Below are 21927 nucleotides of genomic sequence, written 5' to 3' on the forward strand. Positions count from 1 at the left end.
TTAACAAATTTTTTATTTTTTGTCTTGATTCTTACTTTTTTTTCTTTTTATTTATATTTAATATTTTTCTATAACATAAAATTGTGTGTACTACTTTTTGGACCGTTATTCTGTTAGATTCCCTCCAGATTTGGCTTTAGTACTGACTAATCTAATGTTTTTTCACATATAATATTTTATAGCTCCCTATTAAAAATATGAATTTAAAACAGATTTGTAGGAGATGTACTTATATAGGAGCACTGTTTGTAAAACAGACCTGTGACCCCTAAGTTGGCAAGCACCGACTATTTTATTCTTTAAAGCGTGAAGTGGAATCACTAGTGCTCAGATTTAAAGACAGCTTTATTGCCATGAGACTTTCGCAGGCAGGAAGGGTGTGTTGGAGAATTTCCTGTCACCTTTGGTTTCTTACAGTACACAAGAAAAGCAGCGGTTAAGCTGAAACTATGCATATTTATAGACTGGAAGGTTAAACAAATGCTTAAGTGGCAGCCTGATTTAGAAACTTCTCCAGGCGTCTGCTCATATTAATAGGACTAGTACTATGTCTGTGCCTTTGATAGTTTTCTCCTCATGTCTGTCTTTTCTGTTGTGGTTTTTGATGTTATGTAAGGTTGAAACGGACAGGATGTGGGCTGGCGCTCATCTCTCTTTGTGGTGGCTTTGTGTGTGTGTGAAAGTGCCTTCATCATCGCCGTCTTGTCAAATCACATTTGCGTGATATTATCTGCGCCTGTAATTGTATCCTCGGCTCATAGCAGGTCAGCCTCAGCAAAAGGCCAAGCACACAGATTTCATAAGACCCCCGTGTGTTTGTGCCATAGAGCTAAATGTTAGGCATTCCTGGTATTTGAAGACTGCCAGGCTCTCTGTGCGTGTGTGTTTGTGTTGGACGCACGTAGTGTGCTTTGTGCGATTGGTCTGACACCATCTGTTTGTACATGCTCCAATGATCTTAACCAGTTTTACAGCTTTTAACAATTATGATTTAGGCAGGAAGTGCGCATGCATCACAATAGCCTTTTGAGCTGTATTCCCTTCTCCCCTCTCTCTTCTACAATAGAGCACTGTCGAGCAGAGAGAGAGAGAGAGAGAGGCAGAAAGCAGAGCCAGCGCACTGGAACAATTTTTGACAGAAAGAAGCCTGTTGTTTGGGCAGAGCGGGGTGGCTGGTGACTCGGTAGCGCTCGCCACCCCCACTCGCCCCTCGCTCCCCCCCCCCCCCCCTCCCGTCATCTGCCCTGTTGCCTAGCAACGACGGGCCGGAGCAATCGTAGCAGCGGCAGAGCAATTCAGGGAGCAGATTGGTGGATGATTTATTAGTTGCGCTCAGAGTGCAGCGAGCCCAGGCAGCTGAAATGGAGCCTTAAAGCGGAGCCGACACACAGCGAGCGAGACGTAGCTGCCTGCCTGCAGTGCACTGTAAATATTACAGTAGTGGAAACATAATTAAGGTGACATAATCAGGCCGCTAACACGCGCCACTCTGGCAGGTGTAATTGATTTTTGTCCTGCCGGCCAGGATCCGAGACCTTGGATAATGAAAGCACGCTCTGATCCCTTGAACGCATAATGTGTTAAACAAAAAGCACATGTACGCACCTTAGACCTGTGGTCACCAGGCTGGAGATTCATTAATGCTGAATACATACTCATCAGTGGGAGATTAAAGTTGTTCTGGTTAAGTGGCTGTCATTGCCCTCTGGTTGGTCGCAGTGCCATGTTTGTTCTGGTTAACTCACTGATGTATAAATATTGATTTTATGCTAAGGTAATCTTTATGTTTGTTTGTTTTCTCTAGTCATTTTGCTTGCTTCAGTGTTGTTACACTCATGAAAACAGAGTAAAATAATTTCGGACAGTCTGATGTGTCTGAATTCAGCTAGTACTTTAGTCATAAGTGCAATGAAAGATCATCACAAGCTCATTTTGCACATTGCACCACCTACTGGTTAATCATCCGCCTCTTTACCACAGAAGATGAAATGTTCCGTCTGTGTGGTGTTTTTTTTCTCTCCCCCTCTTAACACTATTGAGTATCTCAACTTGTTGCGAGGGTAAATCTCGTTTTAAAAGCTTGTCGTTTTAATTTACACAATTAGGATTTTCATTATACTCTCACATCTAATTTATTGCTAGTTTCAGAGCGCTTCGAGGCATAAATCTTGTAAAGAGAAACAAGTAATACTCCCTCCCTTCCTCACCACAGATTGTTCTTTTAAACGCCATGTGTAAACAGTTCTCGGTTACATAACCATCATACATTTGAGAAAGTAGGATGAGAATGTTGGAGGAACTCCACGACTGGTTTTGCAAACCACTCGGATCATTTAACCACGTCTTAAAATCTCTACAAACATCCCTCTAGCTTTTTTCTTTGCTGCTCGCTATAGAGAGCTACTATGAAGGGGGCTGGAGTTAGAGTAATGAGAAGAACAGACGGCGAAGTGATGTAAACGCGCACACACTTAAAGAGAGCCCTCTGAAAATTCTTGTGACACAACCGCTGCGATCCGCCATGCATGGCTCGACTCCACTCCAGGTTTTCCAGTCAGCCACAGACCAGAGGCTCTCTAGCAGAAAGATCACATGTAAAGCCTTCCCCTTTGTAGTGGAGGAGCAGAGAGTGACAAGCTATCTCTTGCTCGTAAAAAAACAACGTATGTTCGGAGACTTTGTGGATTTGCACCTCAATTTTTTTACTGCCTACGAGTGGACGTAGAGATTCGGGTCGTGTGCCGGAGTGGACTTTTCACTGGCTTTCCGAAGTGTGTGTTTGTTGAGGACCGTTGACTGAGATTACTGTGGAGCGGGGCTCGCCGCTGGAACAAGAAAGTAAATCTGCTGCTTGTCTGCTTCGCTGGTTATGAATGTTTCTGCCTCCGCTTTTTATGGCTCACAGTCTGTGGCTCTTGAAGGAATAGAAAAGCATTGAAGCCACACAGTCTCCTTTTGTGTAACAGCAGTCTGTGTAAACAGATTTTATTTTGGGAGTTAACTCTTAGGTTCGTGTCCTAAAAGTTCTATTAAGTGAATGTTTTATGTGAAATCTGCTGGATTTAAGTTGTTTTACACATTCATAAGGTTGATTATTTAAACACTGTTAGTTTGAGTTCTGTTTGTTTGCTCTAACTGTAAGCAAACGGGGTTGTAATTCTAGTACTTTGCCCAGGCATCAGGCAGCTGTTTGAAGTGTGAGCGTGCAAATTGTATGATCAGAAAGAAGTGTGTTGTGATTCCTCGTAACTTATTGAAGTTCAGTTTTGGCTTTGAACTTGGTTTGCAACCCTCATATAAGCATATCGCATTGCTGAACTTTCACTAAGATTTCAGACGAGCTGCCATTGCATTTTTACTCCGCTGTGGTTTAATCTCAGCTTCTATTCCTGCTTTTGTTGTCATTTCCCCTCTTCTTTTTTTTTTTTTTTTGCTGTAGCAGAGCTGTGCTAGCACAAGCAGAGATTTTCAGATTAACATTGTTTTCTTCCCTTTTGCGGTTCACAGTGTTTTGTATATGTAGTTCTTGATGTCAGTTGTTATGGGTGCTTAAAAATAAAATATTAACCATCTTTCTCTTTTCTTTATCCCTACAGAAACGCTTCATAAAGGGTTTACGGCAGTACGGGAAGAACTTTTTTAGGATTCGGAAAGAACTGCTCCCTAACAAGGAGACGGTAAGTCATTTTTTTCCTATTTGTCATCGCTTCTTTGACACTAAAACAAGTTAACTCCTTTTCAGTGTGGTTTCTCGTGTTTTGAAATTGAAGCCATGCCTTAGTGGTTTTGAAAACAGCGAGGTTTAGGAAAGATTGAAAGCCATAACTTACACATGGACTTGAGTGCATGAATATTAGATTTAACAGTAAGTTTGTTTGGTGATTGAACAGGGGCCCTGAGACGAGATGTGTTTAGTCAAAACAGAATCATTACTGTTTATATAATGTTTAGTTACAGTAAAAACAGCTACACACACCCCTGATTACTGATGCCTCAGAGAAATAAACTCAAGTTCAAAGCAATTTATTGTTAAGCTTTTTTTGTTGAGCACAATTCGGGTAATGTGTGACATTTTTTAAATGACCGAAAAAATATAATTTTACTTATTAACTCTTTTTTTATTATTTTTTTTTATTTTTTTTTATTTTTTTTAGTGAAAATTATTTTTCTCTGAACAAGTTTTGAAGTGTTTTCAGAAACTTTTTCTTGTTTAAACTTAAACTTGACCTAAAACTTATTGAAAATGACATGATGTTCAGATATATCTTTTAGATTTAATAACTTTCAAAGTAATACAATTTAAATACTTGCAAGTATACTTTTTAAATATTACAATTTTTGCACATTGTTTACAGCAATGATTTAACCTTTTTAACTATTCCTAAAGCGTGCATGAGTACAGGACATTTTGCATGCCAACCATGTTTTTATCAGTGTTTTATCAGTTCAGCTGTTAGCTTTACTGATCTCAGTGTCATGTCAGATACACTGAAACACAAGCTCTGTCTAATAGGTTGGTTATCAAGTGCATGTTTTATGAGGTATTGACTTTTCTCAATGATTAGTCAATAAAGAAAATCCTTCTTTGTAAGAGGGTATCTGTAAAAAACCTGTCACCCTTAAAGCCGTTGACAGATTTGTTTGACTCCTTCTGCTAAGCAGCACGTATACAGCTGGCCATAAAGTCATATTCTAAATGGCCCAGTTTTAATTATTAGTTGACTGTATGACCCTGTGGATGAAACAACAAAGTGAAATAGAGCAAATAATCATTAACTCTGTGTACACACCCAAATACCTGTTTGGTGAGTGGACCGGTGCTCTTTTATGCTGAAATTTGTTACTCATTGGTTTTTATTGTTGCTTTGAGAATCCTGAGGTTTGTTTTATAGCTAAAACCTGCAAGTTAAACTGTCAATCTGGCAACTTTAGTACTGACAGTATTTTAGTATGCCAGTATTTTAGTCCATATTGTAGAAATAACAACTATTTATTTATTTTAGCCCACAATTAAATGAACACATTTATAACCCATGACTAGGTGTTTAAAATTAAATGGTCATCCCTAGTCAAACTGAAATATTTGTTCTGTTTAATTCAGCATGTGCATGTGTACGTAAACAAGCCACCTCCTGCAAACCATGACAAGCAGAGCGAATGATGGCGAAAGGAGAGTTGGAGGCACAACAGTCTTTCTCAAGGGCAGGGTTGAGGGGTTAGTTCAATATACACTAAGAAAAGCGAGTGTTCTGTAAAAAGCCCCACTTTGCTTAAGATTGAAGTCGCTTTTGTGCTGAAAGCCAGCTCTCTGCGCAAGTGCCAGTCAATACCCCGCGGAAAGCTTGATTTATTTTCTACACAGTCCTTTTCCCTCTCTCTCCTTCATTTCTTTTCCCATATCTCTCTTTCTTGTATGTGACTTTGAGCATATTCTGAAACTACTTCCATCATTCATCTAACATGAAAACCCTTCCAGCTTCTCAAATGCCAGCTTTTTTGGTGAAGACTTTCTTTTTTTTTTCTCTCTGTGCATTTCTTCCAGGTCATATGGTTCAGGGTTTGATATGACCGTAGCGTTTTTTAAATGCCCAGGGCCACAGAGGGTGATACAGTGCAGCTTTTCTCCCGATTTCCCCCTCAGCACTTATTAGCTGTGTTTCTCATAAAGAGCCAGTGCCAAGGCTAAGCACCCACTGCTGTGCAAACACACCAGGCCTGACTAGCTCTCTGGAATGCTTTATATGAAGTCAAATAAAAGAGGAAGCTGGGGAAGTGGGTGTGTCGTCTTACTGTCTCTGCTCTTTTCACTGCCACCATTTCCTCCACTTGAAAGACAGCGTCATGGAATAATTTGTGTACTGGTGCAAGAAATGTTCCCAAACAAACTCGCTATGATGTGTCTACAGATCGCAGATAACACATCTTTGGTGTTGAGTGCATGTGGAAGCTCGGGACAGTTTCCCAGTACTCTTCCGAAACTCTTCCTTAGTGATTTACTTATTTTGTTTTTGTCATTGCTTAATAATGAAACTGAAGATTAAATCAAATTTAAGCTGCAAACGATTTAGAATTTTTTTTGTGTACGTTTTAAAACCTTTTTGGCCACATATAAAGATAGATATTAAGATGCATGTCTCCCTGGATTTACTTTATTTATTAGATATACTGTAGGGTTGAGTAAAATATTAATATAGGGTCTAATAATATATATTACATAGTAGTGTATAATGTATAGACCCTATACTAGGGATGTCCCGATCAGGTTTTTTTGAGTTATTTGATTTTGAGTATCTACTGATACCTAAACCCGATCCGATATTTCTATAATACATAAAAAAATAATAAAGAAGAGTGAAGAAACAGATCCAGGATGATCTGTTTTTTATTTAATTCACCTTTTTTGTTTTACATTCAACAACTCTGTTAACAAACAGAGCACTTCTGTGAGATAGCTTGAACAATCAAGTAATAAATAACATCAATTCTTCACTTTTGGACTTTAGTGCTACAGTAAATATAAAAAAATCTAATATTAAAAGAAATAGCATCTCAACTTAAATTCCTGGCAGGCAATCCCAAGTTTACATATCTCACAGTTTGCTATGGCAATATTGTCATCAACATTGTAATACCTACAGATCACAGACATACTCGCACTTTCTGCTTCAAGCTGCTTTCGTGTTCTTTGCCGACATTTAACCAATAGCGCAACAAAGTGATATCATGCCGCATGAGTTGCTGTTTCTGTGTAAAGTCATAAAAGAGGTCTAACTCTGTGCTACTGCATAACAATAGATGTGTTAAAAAATAATGAGAATATATAAATACATACACAGTTCCAATAGAGTTTGAAACCGCATGATCGGGCCCGATTTCCGTTCATTTGATCAGATCTGGGCATTCCTACTCTGTACTAATAATGTATAGTCTAATAACATTTATTCCAAAACTCTAATAAAAATTATCATTCATTTTAGAAATGAAATTGGTCAATTCAAGAGCAGTGTTCTAACCAATACAGAGCAAAAGAGCACTTTTAAATGACACCATATAAACAAAAAGGCACAGTATAGGGCACTGGGGTCACCAGATACAATTTTGATAAAATATATAAGTGTTTATGTTAGATTGAAGTACTGAAACTTCTCGAAAATCAAAAATTTCTCATTGCGGTGATTCCAGATACACAAAACAACACATTGGTTCCCATTTAAAGCATGATTGCATAGCTTTTCAACAGTAGTCTGTTGCTTTGACCTCTTGGAAATCTGACCCTGGCTTGTCAGATCCCTGTTTGAATTGTGCAGACCAACAACGAGGCCGTCACAATATCGTTTTTTTGTTGTACGCTATATTGCACCAAAATATATTGGGATAATATAATTGTCATTAAGACAATAATAAGATTTTATGCCACTCATTATATAATGCCAGAATGACAATATATCATCATGATGCAATTACACTCTTCCAAATATTTTATTTTTATAAAATATATATAATTTTAATATAGTCCGTTTAACCATTTATTAATTAGAAAAATACATCCTAAATGGTTAGCAATAAGTGTTCACAAAAAGCGCAAGATAAAATATAACAGTGGTTGATATAACTGCTACCAAATCCATTTTCAGTTGTTAGACACCTACATGAAAATATACTATAGTAATTTACAGTAAATACTTTAGTGTTTTTTTTTAACCTTACTGACACCTCCAATAGAGATTTTTGCGGCAATCAGAGGTTGCTAGATGCAAGAAATGTAGCTAGAATTGTTTATGCAATATATATTGCATCACCAAAAATGATTGAGGTCATGTCTTTGTGTTGTGCAGATAAGTCAATATATTGATTATTGTGACAGGCCTACCAACACTGCAAAGTTTAAATTAAGTTGCACCTGTAGGATGAAAGAACAGTAAGTAAAATGGAGACTGCGTAATGTAGGAAAAGATGCTTGAGGGATATTTTCGGTCTTTATGGCAAAACAGCCATGGCGTAATCCAGCTACATTGCTGGCGTTGCAGTAAGGTAAAGCTGCAGAGGATCCAATTGTGTGTACGGAGGCAGCCCTGGCCCTCGGGCCCTGTAATTTTCAAGCTAAGATGGCCAAGATGATAGAACTGTTCTCGGCACAACCTTGTAGCAGATGTTTGCCCTGGTGCGATCTGTATAAATGTCAAATTGAATTCATTGCAAAGACGTTAGCCCTGCAGCCTGTGCCCTAGAGAGGCGCTCGTGTGATTAGAGGTATTCGAGACTGGGCACTAATTAAAATGGCAAAAACTGGCGGTCTGCTTCATCACCAGCAGCTGTCCGGCCTTGATAAAATAGCCTGCTTGTGTTGGTAAATGTTGTTTATGGAAATGTTGTTGATGGTCTGTGCATTTGGCATTTTTCTTGATAGGCTATACAAATAGATTATAATTCTCTGTTTAATGTGTATGAAGAGTGGGCTTGGATGGCCCATGTGTTGTTTGCTGTCTGGATTTCCGAACAAAGCTGTGGCTGTACAACTTGATCTTTTGGATTAAAGAGATCGACCCCCATCAAAAAGTCTTGCTGTGGTGTACTTTTGCCTCCATTGGCTAAAAGCGCTTACAGCAGGGAAACACAACTGCTGATTCCTCTGCTTGTGCCTCGTTGACCCACGAGTGAACATGGCTTATTCTTTCTTTTCTAACTGAAACGGGCAGCGCAGCGGGGATCTGCTGTCTATTTAACATCATTTACACCCCACCTCTATCAGCCAAGGCCATTGTAACATCATTTTTTCCCCTCTCACATTTGCCTGATTTAACCACAAGGTTGGGCAATCGTGTTTGAATAGAGCCTGTTTTTGCAGAGTGCTACGTTGCTTTGTTGACTTTGGAGCAAGGTTACAGTAATAGACGTCTCCTCTCAATGTGATTTTTCTGTGCTCTTCTCAGACAGTATAACAGCAGTATTTATTTGGACTGTCAATATGGACTGTCTGGAGTGGACGCAGAAATTTGTGGCTTTAATATAAAATATTATATTAAATATTAGTTCTAACTCTAATCATACTGTGGTATTGTTATAATATATTTTGCCACAGCTTTTTCAATTTGGTATTTTTCCATGAGTTTTATTAGTTAGAAATAAAATATTCTGTTGACCTTATTCTTCAGTGCGGAAGTGCGCTAATTTTTTTGATTGCTTTAGAACTTTCGATTCAGCTGCCTATGTGAGAAATGACTAGAAATAATAAACGGAAGAAAACTGTCAAACTACTTGCTCTACAAACAAATGTTTGCATTAGTAAACAAACAAAGTAGAATAATATAATAAGAAAAAATCAGTTTGCAACATCAAGCAGCAAAGTGTGCTATTTTTAATCTTTTAAAAGTAAATGGAAGTGAATGAGACTGGAAGTCTCAAGCCAAAAAGGTTCAAATGGCTGCGCCCATTCGTACGCGAAGAATAAGGTGAATAATCTGTCTCTACATTTTATAATAACACTTAACTAAACACTATGAATCATTTATTAAGCATTAGCAAATAATGAATTCATTATCTGTTGAGCATTAACTCTACATTAATAAATGTTAGTAGGCAGTTTGTAACTGCAGCTACAAATGCTCTATGGTTGACTTGTAAGCACATGTATAATGTGCTTAATAATTGTGTTTTCAAACAATGATTTATTTTTCATTTTTTAAATTAAGTATTGCGTCATATACAAACCAGTTATTTAAGCATAGTTGGTGGTTTTTAAGATCATTCAGAATGTGTAAGTAAACAATTAATAAACTATTCAGATTAACATTTGTAATAATTGTTATTCAGACATATTTTGTTGGTTACTTTGTATGTTGGTTAATGCTTTATTAACTCAACTTCCAGTTTTGTGACCTAACCTAAAGTGAGGACTATTCATGCTTTATAAATTCCTTATAAATGACAATTAAATGCTTAGTTAAATTTTAGCAGGAAAAAAGAACTAAGTTCAACTATGTTCTATTCATTTTCAGATACACAAATGAATCTGTATTAAATGAAAAATTAATTTTTGCAATTTTATCTAAAATAAAATTACTGTACAGTTTAAACATTGCTAGATAACATTGAAATGCTGTATTAAAATACAGTATACTGTTCAATTATTATATTGTTTTTTAAATCCAATTTTATGTTGTATTTTGATGCTCCTGTTATTCTGCAACATTACAGTAATTTTTTATTAGATAGGATTGCAAAGATTATTAATTTCCTACTAACTCTTTAATTGTAAGTTATAAGGGATTTACGAAGCATAAATAGTCCTCACTAGATTAGGTCTCAACTGGATGAAGCCGAGTTTAAAAAAAAGCATTTATTAACATATAGGAACCATTACTATATGCTTGAATAATAATATATGTAAACACTGATTTCAAAAGTTCATTAATCATTTACTAACTCGTTCTGAATGATTTAAAAAAAATTACCAACTACTCTTAAATATGAATGGTTTGTAAATAATGTGATACTTCATTTAGAAATGAAAAATCAATCAGTCACAAATTATGAAAGTGAAATATTAAGCACATTATTTATGCTTATGTCAAGAATAAAGCATTTCTAGCTGCAGTTATAAACTGCTTACTAATGTCTATTAATGTTGAGTTAATGCTTAATATATTGAATTCACTTTATGCTAATGCTTAGTAAATGATTCATAGTGTGTAGTTATTATAAAGTGTTACCTTTTTAAATAGTATTTATCAAAAATGAATGCATTTTTAAATTCGAATTTTGATGAAGTATATTAATCTTATGTATATTCATACACAAATAACTACATGCAGTTATTTGATTATATTATTTATTAAAATAAAATAAAATCATTTTTTTTCTGTAGTTTTTAAGTAAAAAATGAAATTTACAGTGAATACGTTTACACAGACACCAATAATCAGATTTTAATACAGTTAAGACAATACTCTGGTTAAGAGTCTACCATGTAAACAGCGATTTTTTTAAAAAATTTTATTTATTTTTTTATTCATTTTTTTTTTCGATTAGATTTTTTTTTTTGTCATAATCAAATTAAACAGAAATCAAATTAAGATATCTGGAGTATGCCGATTTTAGTCGCATTATTGAAGTGCAATACAGAAATGTAAACGCCATAACCAAACTATTCCACCAATTCATACTCGCATCCAATATCTCATTTGTCGCAAGGGCATGCATGAAATGCTCCTAAATGAAAGTGAAAGTGCCAAACTGCAGTTAAAGTCAACAAATTAAAAATGAAGCACCCAAAATTACATGAAATTCCAGAGCAAATGTGGATAGCATGGTGACAATGACGTTAATCGATATATGTACTGTAAAACGAGATCATGAAAGGAACATTCAAAAAGTCATTGTTAACACTTTAATCATATTATTTTCTTATTCAGATTAAGGCAAATAGTTTGATTACTAATGCCTATGTAAACGTTGTCATTGTTGTGAAATAGTAAAAAATAGACACATTTTCCAGCATTTCTTAAACATGAATGCTTAAAGTAAAGTTCTGTAAGCTGATCTGTAAGCTGATCAAACTTATTTCAATTCTGTTTTCAGTTACACAAGCTTGAATTTGTCATTGCCTCTGTGTGTCCCTCCTGCCCGCATGTAAACAGGCCCAATCGGTCCCAGGCAAGAAGCATAAAGTACACAGGCCAGCTCAACTAATTAATGTTTACAGCTGAACATCGCCTGTCTGTACCTAGTGACCAAATGTTCTCATATCAAAAACACTGTTTAACCAAGCAAATGCTCCTGAGGTTTTCTTCAGGCTGGCTCGATTGTCTATTGCTATCTTCCATTTTCTGTTCCCCCCTCACTGCCCTCCCTTGCTTTCTCTGCTGCTCTCCTTCCCTGTATTTGCCAGCTACAGCCTTAACCGTTTGGCTGACTGTCAAAGCAGGGGCCTTTTGTGGCTTCGTCACAAATCTGCCAGGAAAAACAGAAACCATCTGTTCAAGCCCAGGCCTGAGTGCAGATGAGTGTATAAATACAGGAGTTTAGGCCTCGCACCCGTCCTTCACACAAACGTACACACGAGCAGAAGGTCTGGCTACGGTTTCTCCAGCAGAAGCATAATCTGTTGGAAATTACAGTGCATGCTCACACATCATAGGTTTTCTTGACTTGAAATCGGAGCAGAAAAAGCGCTTCTCTGTGCCGTGATAGGAGGTAAGCCCCTTCCTTGTCAGATAATCCACCCTCCAGAAATATTCTGCAGATGGAAGCATTCTGAAATGTCTCATAATTCCAAGCTTACGTTGTCAGTATCTCTCTCTCCCTGGCGCACACTCCTCTCTTCTGCTTAGAGATTCAGGGCTAATGGAGGAAATTCCACATACACGAGTAGCTTGACGCATTTATCCTGGCTCTGGGGAGACGAGCAAGTCAAACAAAACGAATGTATTTTAGTCATACAAAAATCCATGCTATTTTTACCACAGATCATTTTTAAAAACTTACCAACCCTTGGAGAGAGGTTGAACTTAAACGTTAACGGTATCTACTCATATTCAAGCCTATGTTGTTCTAAATTGACATGATGCTTGAAGAATTGTTTGGAGTGGAAGCCCACTAAACACGTCTTCTGTGATTAGCAGGGTACATTTTTATGTATTCAAATTTATTATCAGAGTTTCTTCATTGTCAACACAACGCTTTGCACATTGATCTATAACGAAAACTAAAAAATGCTCTTGAAATGTTGATGCTCACTACAGATATTTGAGAGAAATCTCAGTTTTGCTACCAACAAACCTACCTTGACATGAGACCTGGCTTTGTTATTCAAGCTGTCAGTCTTAGCACTTGACACTAACTCACTGTGTGCATCCAGCTTCAAACCCTCACTGCAAAAAGAGACTCACAGGAGACATTTCCTCCCCCAGATGTCATCTTTTATTTTGCTTCGCAGTAGGACATCTCCCTATATAAAAGACTAATAGCTTCTTCTGCGCCCGTCCTACGTTTCCGTGCTGCACCTTGAGAAATATTGCAATTTTTTTTTTCTTATCTCTGTGACGAACAAACCAGCAACATCTTGTCAGAAAGAATGGGCAGTTCTGAAACGGGTGAGGGATGAGAGAAAAAAACAGAGCCGTGACTTGGCACAGCCCTTCCATGCTTCTAATCAAATCATATTTTCTCTTCCATCTCCTCTCCTCCAGCTTGAAAAGGGATTTTTCTATAACTCTCCATCGTACAGTTATCGCCTGAGGAAATTTGTCATCATCACAGATGATCCTCTCAAAACATTTCATCACTCTTTTCATCCTCGTTCCCCCACTCCTCTACATATTGCTCTAGCAGATTGCATTAAGAATTGCTGTGTTATCTTCACCCGCGGATGTCAGCTCTTCTTCAGCCTTGACACCTGTCTTGATAGCCTGTGGACTAAATTACTTTTGAATGACCACGGTGATTCCTTGCGCGGTGTTATTACGCCAAACCGGAGCAAATTTTTCCGTCTGCCTTCCTGTAGGACGTTTAAGAGCTATGAAGTGCTCCGGCGAAATGGTTGAGGGCTAAAATGACCTTTTCTTTTTATCTTCCTTAGCATTAAGTTAAGGTTTCATGCTTCAAAGCTCACATCAAATAGAGGGAGGGAAAATAAAAAGCGAGCGGCAACCGCGAGGTAGGGAGGGGGATGCGGTGCCGAACAGTCATTAGGCTGTGAAGAAAGCCAGCCTGCTGTCCTGCTGAACAGTTTTGATCTGCACATTTCAATTAAATTTCACATCAGGATGCCTGCCATCCTTTGGCCTGCACCTGCGCCCTGACCCACCCTGCCAAAAAGCCTTTTACTCTCAGACCAAACCCTGGGCCTTTGGCCCTTGTGCGTTCCACTCATGATATCGGCTAAATATCCTGCAGGAGCTGGGCTTATTCTTAAGAATTATCACAAGGCATTAACTCGTGAATGACTTCATATACAAGTCTAAGTGGCTTGTGTTTTTTGGTGCTTCAAGGTGGCTGGAAATACTTTGAGTTGAGCTTGTCAGCCTTGTGTTTCTCATTTGGCAAGCATTTGTACCACCCACAAGTAATTGATGTAATTGTGATAATTGATACTCCATGTATGCGTATCTATTGGGCCGCTCAAAGATGAGCTGTTCAGGTTCTGATACATGTGGAAGCATTTTGAGAACGTTTTCTATTTCTCAATGTGCTTTTTGGTCTTCAGGTGTGCATTTTTCTCTCTTTCATGTCATATTTTGAGCTCACCAGTTCCCTAAAGTCTATTAAGTGGATTTTAGTTTCAAACAGCTAAGCATTTGCTTGAATGTGACTTCCCAAGTGTTTTATATGCTGTACCCTGATTGCTTTTGGAAAAAGGGCCATCAACGCTCTTATGAAGCTGTAAGTACAAGACTTATCTTGTGTGTTTGCCAATGTTAGACATGGTGGCTTAGCAGGTCAGCCTCGGCTTTATAGGCTTTCCATCAGACTGCTACAGCTTTTATTTTTGTGATTTATGTAATTGCAATTCATATACTCTAGTGCAGGCATCCGAAGCAAATCTATATGGTTCAGTAAAATTCACTCAAGCAATAAAATAGCCTATGAATAGTCTTATAGGATTCAAAGTACATGTTTTTCCGCTCACTGCCAAGAATAGTTTGAAGTGTTTGCCGTAAAGCTGTTAATGTGTTGGGGAGAGCAGCATTTTAATGACCAATTTATGTCAAGAAGAACAGCCGAAGCAAAGAGGGAAAGCAATCAATACGCATTAAAGACACCCAAGCCCCATTCAGCCTGAGTTTAACAGACCCTGTCAAACCTCATGACTGTCCTCTTCACTCATTCCTGCCCCATTAAAACATTAAAGCATGTTAAGAGCTCAGCCATTGACATGCAGGACACTCCAATGCAATGCCTTGAAATGAATATCTCAAAACAGGAAAGCGATTTAGTCGGAAATAAAGCGAGAGGTATATGAAAGAAACCACCGCAGGAAAAATGCGTAATTGCATATCCACCAGACAGCGTTTTTAGGGCATGTGTATTATTTCGAGTGTGTCCAGAACGCGACAGTTAATTTGCACAGGCTGCCTCAGCAAAGCGTCTTCTGATCCATGATTGCATGTGTTAATGTTTCAGTAGGGTATTGATTTCCTGGCTGGCTTTTGTGCTCGGGATTTATATGCTTTACTCCCTGGCAAGCGCGCCCTCTGAATGTTTGATTAAAGTTCAATTGACTCTTCTAGCGCAGGGGCTTGGAGCCATTTCACTCCCTATTTGTAGCGCCAAAGCTCTCCCTGACATGTTCCTTTGTTTCCATTCAAGCGCCTGCCACCCAGGCAGCCACCAATGTACTGATCCTAATATCCCAGCATTCAGAGAGCTTCACTGCCTAATCCTGGGACAGACATGGCCACAGCACAACAAGCCAGTCTGTTGGCAAACCTGGCATGGATTCTGTATGCAGGAATCTGTACTTTCTCCGTTCTTTCTGTTAAAACTAAACTAGTGGTCTACTTATGGTTCTGCCTTATTCATTTGAAGTCTGAGGTCTTTTTATTGGTTAATCAAGCTGTATTTATTTATCTTCACTTCCATACTTGGACTGTCAAGTGCTTTTAAAAGCAGATGGCTCATGAGGTTGTTTTTGTGTTTTCTGTCTCACAGGGGGAGCTAATCACCTTTTACTATTATTGGAAGAAAACACCAGAGGCTGCAAGTTGCAGAGCCCATCGCAGGCACCGCAGACAACCCGTCTTCCGCCGGATCAAAACCCGCACCGCCTCAACCCCCGTCAACACACCCTCACGCCCACCGTCTAGCGAGTTCTGTAAGTGCAGTCTGCCTCTCTTCCCCCTCGAGAAAGAGAACAGACACTTGTCACAGCCAAACATGGCATCCTTGAAACTCCCAGGACTAATATGCCTTTTCAAAGAGCAGATCCCTCTCTGTGATTGTTCAAAGTAAACAGCTGAAATCTTACATCCGATAAGAGACGGAACTGGGAGGGATTGCTCTAATTATGTATACACCACTTGTCATTTCAAAGAGCCACTGATAATGTATTAAGTGTAGCAGGCCTCAGTTTTTTTGTCTTCATAGATGGGAAACGGTAATTGTTTCCTTTGCTTACTAACAAGTGTGCTTCTCTTTTCAGTGGACTTGAGTTCAGCCAGTGAAGATGACTTTGACAGTGAAGACAGCGAGCAGGAACTGAAGGGCTACGCCTGCCGCCACTGTTTCACTACCAGTGAGTACTATATTAAGTTAAGCAGTATTATACCATGCTGATATTCATACCAACAGAACAACTCATTAAACAAATTGAGATTTACTTTTATTTTAGAAAGAAAAAACCTTCTATGTCTACATTTACTTTTATTATCATTTATATTTATTTTTATTATGTAATGTTGTAGCATGTTTATGTGTATATTTGTTTTATTTCAATTATAAAAAATGTAAAAAAGGTAAATTACACCATGCTGATATTCAGACCAACACATAGTGAATACTAATGAAGTGATACTTCTATTATTCAACTTTTCAATACAATGTTGAGTGATTTAGACATATATTAAAGAATATTTCTTCATCAAAATATTATTTTTGCATTTGTTTAAATATCTGTTTTAGTTTTGTTTGTCATTTTACTTTAAGTCCTTGCCAATAAGATAATGGTTGTATTACTGCTGGTCCAAATAAATTAGCGGCCATCAACTGTTGTGTAATTTGCTCCAAATTCATTCTAATTTCCTGAGTGGCTAACAGTTAGAGAAAATGCAAACAATGTGTTTTCCCAGTCCTTCATTTGTTCCCAAGGTGAAATGTTGGTGGTATTAACTTAATATAAGTGATACAATGAGACAGGTGAAGACTCTATAACTGTTTTCCCATCAGAGGACTCAATAAATCCCTCTGCAGGCCTGTAATTACTCTCAGTTTGAGAGAGCACTGATGCTCGCCTCCATCCCTCATCTGGCAGATGGACATCAGTGTGTGTCATTTCTAATTTGATTCAATCTGACACTTACTCATTCGTTTTTGCCTCATTAAATCCTCTGACCTGTTGGATGCAATTGGCATTCATATCGCTCTCGCATCTGATACCAAAACAACCTCAGCATGGATGAGTGAGAGCCTTTGACCTTAGCATGTTCACGAGGTGTTTGGGTAGCCCTTGAGCACTTTCTGTAAGTGTAATGTTTAATAAGCAGAGCTCAGCTAAACTTAAATTTGTGTTTACAGCCTCCAAGGACTGGCACCACGGGGGTCGCGAGAACATCTTGCTGTGCACCGACTGCCGGATCCATTTTAAGAAGTACGGCGAACTACCACCCATTGAGAAGCCTGTAGACCCGCCACCGTTTATGTTCAAACCTGTCAAAGAGGAAGACGATGGACTCAGTGGGAAGCATAGCATGAGGACTCGACGGAATCGCGGCTCAGTAAGATGCCTAAATTTGCTTAATTTTAGCTTCATTTAAACTGTTTTATTATTGTTTGCTGTTTGTTACATCACATATTTTATTGATTCAGATGTCAACGCTACGAAGTGGCCGCAAGAAGCAGACCGCTAGCCCAGATGGCAGAGCCTCACCAACCAATGAGGATCTGCGATCCAGCGGGCGAACCTCACCTAGTGCAGCAAGCACCTCCAGCACTGACAGCAAGACTGACTCGATGAAGAAACCCAGCAAGGTATGACCCACAGACACAAACTGTAACATTGAAATCACACTAAGTTTCCCAGGAACACATGAACGTAAGAAACATGAGAAAACATGTTTTTGTTTTGTCAAAACAGAAGACAAAGGAAGAAGCGCCATCGCCTATGAAGAGTGCCAAACGCCAGAGGGAGAAAGGAGCCTCAGACACAGAGGAGTCCGAAAGGGCAAGCGCCAAGAAGTCCAAAACACAGGTCAGTAAATTCCTGTTAAGCATCCTAAAATTTGTGTATGTGATGAACTCTAAAATGCAGATGAGTGAAAGTGGAAGTCAGTTGAAAGACACTGGCTGTATTCAGACTCGCATATATTTTGTTACTCGTGTTAAACAAGTGTTTATTTTGCTTATACAAAAAAATACTAGCAAAAGTTACATGGCTCTACTTCTATTTAAATTCACTCATGTGGCCTCAAGTGAAAGTAACAGGTAATATAGGGAATTAATTCTAGACATTTGTTGTATGGTTGTTGACTTTGTGATTTAATTCTGCTGCGGAGTTAGCTGTTTGTTGAGTATTGTTTAATGTATAAAAGATAATGGATAATTATTGTTAGCATGGAAACGTGGAACGTGTTTGGGTGAAAAACAAAGTTTTCTTGGAAGATTATCTCTCCATTAATTTTAAAGACATTAATAAATTAATTCTAAAGTTCACTGAAAGGTTTGTGGCAGCTCTGTTTGGCCCAGAGTCCAGTGAAGACACTAGATTTTAAGGTTGTATTTACTTTGGCTGTTACCTTTGATAGCAGCTTGATTGCACAGAGTGATTTCATATCCTTTAAATGTCATGAGTTCATTGCAACTCAATGACTGTGAAATGCAAAGGTTATTTGTTCTTGATCATGACTGCACCTATTATCATCAGTAACCCCTGCTTCGGTCAAGTTTGTTGACCCTTTCTCCTGTTTATCTCACACAGGAAATAAGTGTGCCGAACTCGCCTTCAGAGTGTGAGGGAGAGGGCGAGGGTGAAAGCTCAGACGGGCGAAGTGTGAACGATGAGGGCAGCAGTGATCCTAAGGATATTGACCAGGACAACCGCAGCTCTTCTCCAAGCATCCCTAGCCCACGAGACAACGAGAGTGACTCTGACTCCTCAGCCCAGCAGCAGATCCTTCAGGGCCAGCACCCTCCAGTCATCCAGTGCCAGACAGGGACTTTACCCCCAGCCCCTCCACCGGCAGCTGCAGCTTCCACAACACCCACCTCAGGCGCACCTTCACTGTCCTCTCAACCATCTCCATCCATCCCCCCTACCTCCATGCCTCCTCAGCAGATACCACCCGCGGGTCCGCTGTCTCTCATTCAGTCAGGGGTGCAGAGGCTGCCGTCACCTCATTCCCCATTGCAAGGCATGCCTCAACCGCCTCCACCCTCTCAAACCTGCCCACAAGCCCTGCAGCCTCCACTACATGGTCCCATGCCACCCATGGGCCACCCTCTGCAGGCAGGGCCCTCACACATGCCTCACCCTCATGCTTTACCCACTCAGCCCTTCCCAATGGCTCAGTCTCAGGTTCCCCCTTCACCCCTTTCTGGTCAAGCCCAAGCTGCCTCCCTGTCCCAACAACAGCGACCTCACACACCTCCATCACAGTCGCAGTCCTCTTCACAGAGCGGCAGTCAGCCTCCCAGAGAGCAGCCTCTCCCACCCGCACCATTACCCATGCCCCACATCAAACCTCCGCCAACCACCCCTATCCCACAAATGCCAAATGCTCAATCACACAAACATCCCAGCCACCCCCCATTCCCGCAGATGCCTTCCAACCTGCCCCCACCGCCCGCCTTGAAACCCCTCAGCTCTTTATCCAACCACCACCCTCCCTCTGCCCACCCGCCACCCCTTCAGCTCATGTCTCAAAGCCAGCAGCTACAGCCTCCACCGGTGCAACCTCCAGTGCTCACCCAGTCACAAACTCTTCCGGCAACAGGAAGTCAAGCACCGCCACCGGCTCCTCCGCTCCCTTCCTCTTCCTCTGCCTCACACTCAGCGCCTTCTCAGCCCCCCTTCCCTCCTCATTCCTTCATGCCAGGCAGTTCACCCGTCTTGTCGCCCTCCACCGTTCCCACCTCAGTGTCCAGCTCTATGACTACACTGCAGCAACCTCCGCCCTCCATATCTATGCCACTACCTGCATCGGTCAGCGCTCCCTGCCCAGGACCCTCCACTGTGCCACCTGTACAGATTAAAGAAGAGCCTCTGGATGAAACAGAGGAGCCAGAAAGTCCTCCACCACCACAGAGGAGTCCTTCGCCTCCACCCACCATCGTCAACACTCCCAGTCACGCCAGCCAGTCAGCACGGTACTTGATATTTCTTTTCCAATTTTGTGTCTTTAATTTATTATTACTATTTATCTTTTTTCCACAATATTTTCAGCAGTACAATAAAAAATGTGTTATATTAATTAGGGATGCACCAATATGGACTTTTGTGCCAATATCGATAACCGATAACTTTAAATGTGGAGGCCGATACCCGATATAAATATAGACCGATAAATATTTCAAGATGTTATATTTTTATACAGTGAAGAACTAATTATTTTTAAAAAACTTCATAAAAGTGGTAACTGATCTTATGAACTGAATAGCCTAAAACATATCTACAATGATAAGGAATATGGTTACCTACTGAGTTATTAATGCACAGCAATATCACACAAACAAAGGACAGACTTTGAAGGAATAAACATTGTGTGGAAAGCTCCGTTACAGTGCCCTGGACAAGTCTGAACAAGTTCGACTCGCTTATGCGCGAGGCAGGCAGTTTTGTACAATTACATTATCTATTGGCCTAAAGATATTGGCCTGATGTTGATATTGGACCGATAGCGATGACATTAAAAATAGTATTTATCTGCCGATAACGATATGGCCGCTGATGTATCTTGCAGCCCTAATTTTAATATAATAAAAAGCAGTGAATAATAACATTATTAATCAACAGTATTCATAATGTTTGTTAGAATGTAATATTAATACTTTATTGGAATATAAATAAAAGAAAATCTACATTATTATAACAACAAAAAGTGTTGTAAATAATATTGTTACATTGATTAACAAAGTAAATAGGGCCAGTTAGCATATCTGTGAGGAGTTTGCATGTTCTCCCTATGTTTGAGTGGGTTTTTCTCTGATTTCCTCCACAGTCCAAAGACATGCGCTGTAGGTGAATTGAATAAACTAAATGCAGGGGTGTTTCCCAGTATTGGGTTGCAGCTGGAAGGGCATCTGCTGTGTAAAACATATGTTGGATAAGTTGGCAGTTCTTTTGCTGTGATGACCCCTGATGAATAAAGGAACTAAGCCGAAGGAAAATTAATAAAGGAATAGTACATAGTTTTATAAATAAAAACAATATTTAATGAATCATTAATTGTATTTTTGCATTAATAATTTTTTTTTTTATTAATGATAATTTGTCTCTTCAAACTATGCTTTTGCCTTAAAGTTGTATTAAATAGCACTGTCATTAAATACCTGCCTCAGCTTCCGCTCCTCATCAAGTGTGGACAGGGCACAGATTAATGACTGCATCATTACGATGAAAGCCTCCATCAGAACGCAAGCGTGTCTTTGTAAAGTTGCTGTAGCCTTCTCTCACACTCCCTTGCAGTGAATAGCAATAAGCTCACTAATGCACAGAGAGAGCAGCTCATTACGGCACTGCCGATTAAAAAGACTGATTTAGTGGCTCTAGTGTAGTACAAACGGGAAGACATGCCAGAGGTTATTTATTTGTCACAAAGTAATTGCATTGCTTTTCAGAAGGCTGCAAAATCAGCCTGTGTAAAATTCTGCAACTTATATCTGTCATGAAACAAGAAGGGTTACTCACAACATAAGTCACCCTGGCAGTGTTCATTTTAAAAGATTACCCTGACAGCTTTCCATCCATTCTGCTTCAGGTTCTACAAGCATCTGGACAGAGGTTACAACACATGTGCCAGAACAGACTTCTACTTCACACCTCTGGCCTCATCAAAACTGGCAAAGAAACGGGAAGAGGCGCTGGAGAAAGCCAAGAGGGAAGCAGAGCAGAAAGCACGAGAAGAAAAAGAGAAGGAGAGGGAAAGAGAAAAAGAACGAGAGCGGGAACGAGAGAGGGAGAAGGAGGCTGAGAGAGCTGCTGTAAGTTTTCATTTTTTGTGTTGCAGTAAATCTGGTCGTTTGTTAAAATTCTTTCATTGTACCAATTTCTTGTCCCTA

At 39.4% G+C, this 21927-nt stretch overlaps 1 protein-coding gene across 21 annotated transcripts in view; it reads left to right on the forward strand.

Moving 5' to 3' along the window:
* The window catches only part of rerea (arginine-glutamic acid dipeptide (RE) repeats a), a 242115-nt gene that overhangs the window by 214486 nt on the left and 5702 nt on the right, over positions 1-21927 (forward strand). For 16 of the 21 annotated variants that reach the window (XM_087307030.1, XM_087307036.1, XM_087307033.1 and 13 more), the window contains 8 exons: positions 3597-3677; positions 15649-15811; positions 16139-16231; positions 17230-17429; positions 17521-17682; positions 17789-17902; positions 18629-20016; positions 21627-21849. In XM_087307030.1, the coding sequence (XP_087163156.1) occupies positions 3597-3677; positions 15649-15811; positions 16139-16231; positions 17230-17429; positions 17521-17682; positions 17789-17902; positions 18629-20016; positions 21627-21849 (2424 nt within the window). Of the gene's footprint in view, positions 1-2604; positions 2839-3596; positions 3678-15648; positions 15812-16138; positions 16232-17229; positions 17430-17520; positions 17683-17788; positions 17903-18628; positions 20981-21031; positions 21850-21927 lie in introns of those variants that run through there. The other 5 variants (XM_087307045.1, XM_087307044.1, XM_087307047.1 and 2 more) reach the window with 2 other exon arrangements.

This window comes from Danio rerio, chromosome 23, assembly GCF_052040795.2.
Source record: "Danio rerio strain M-AB ecotype USA chromosome 23, GRCz13ab, whole genome shotgun sequence".
NCBI classification, from domain to species: domain Eukaryota; kingdom Metazoa; phylum Chordata; class Actinopteri; order Cypriniformes; family Danionidae; genus Danio; species Danio rerio.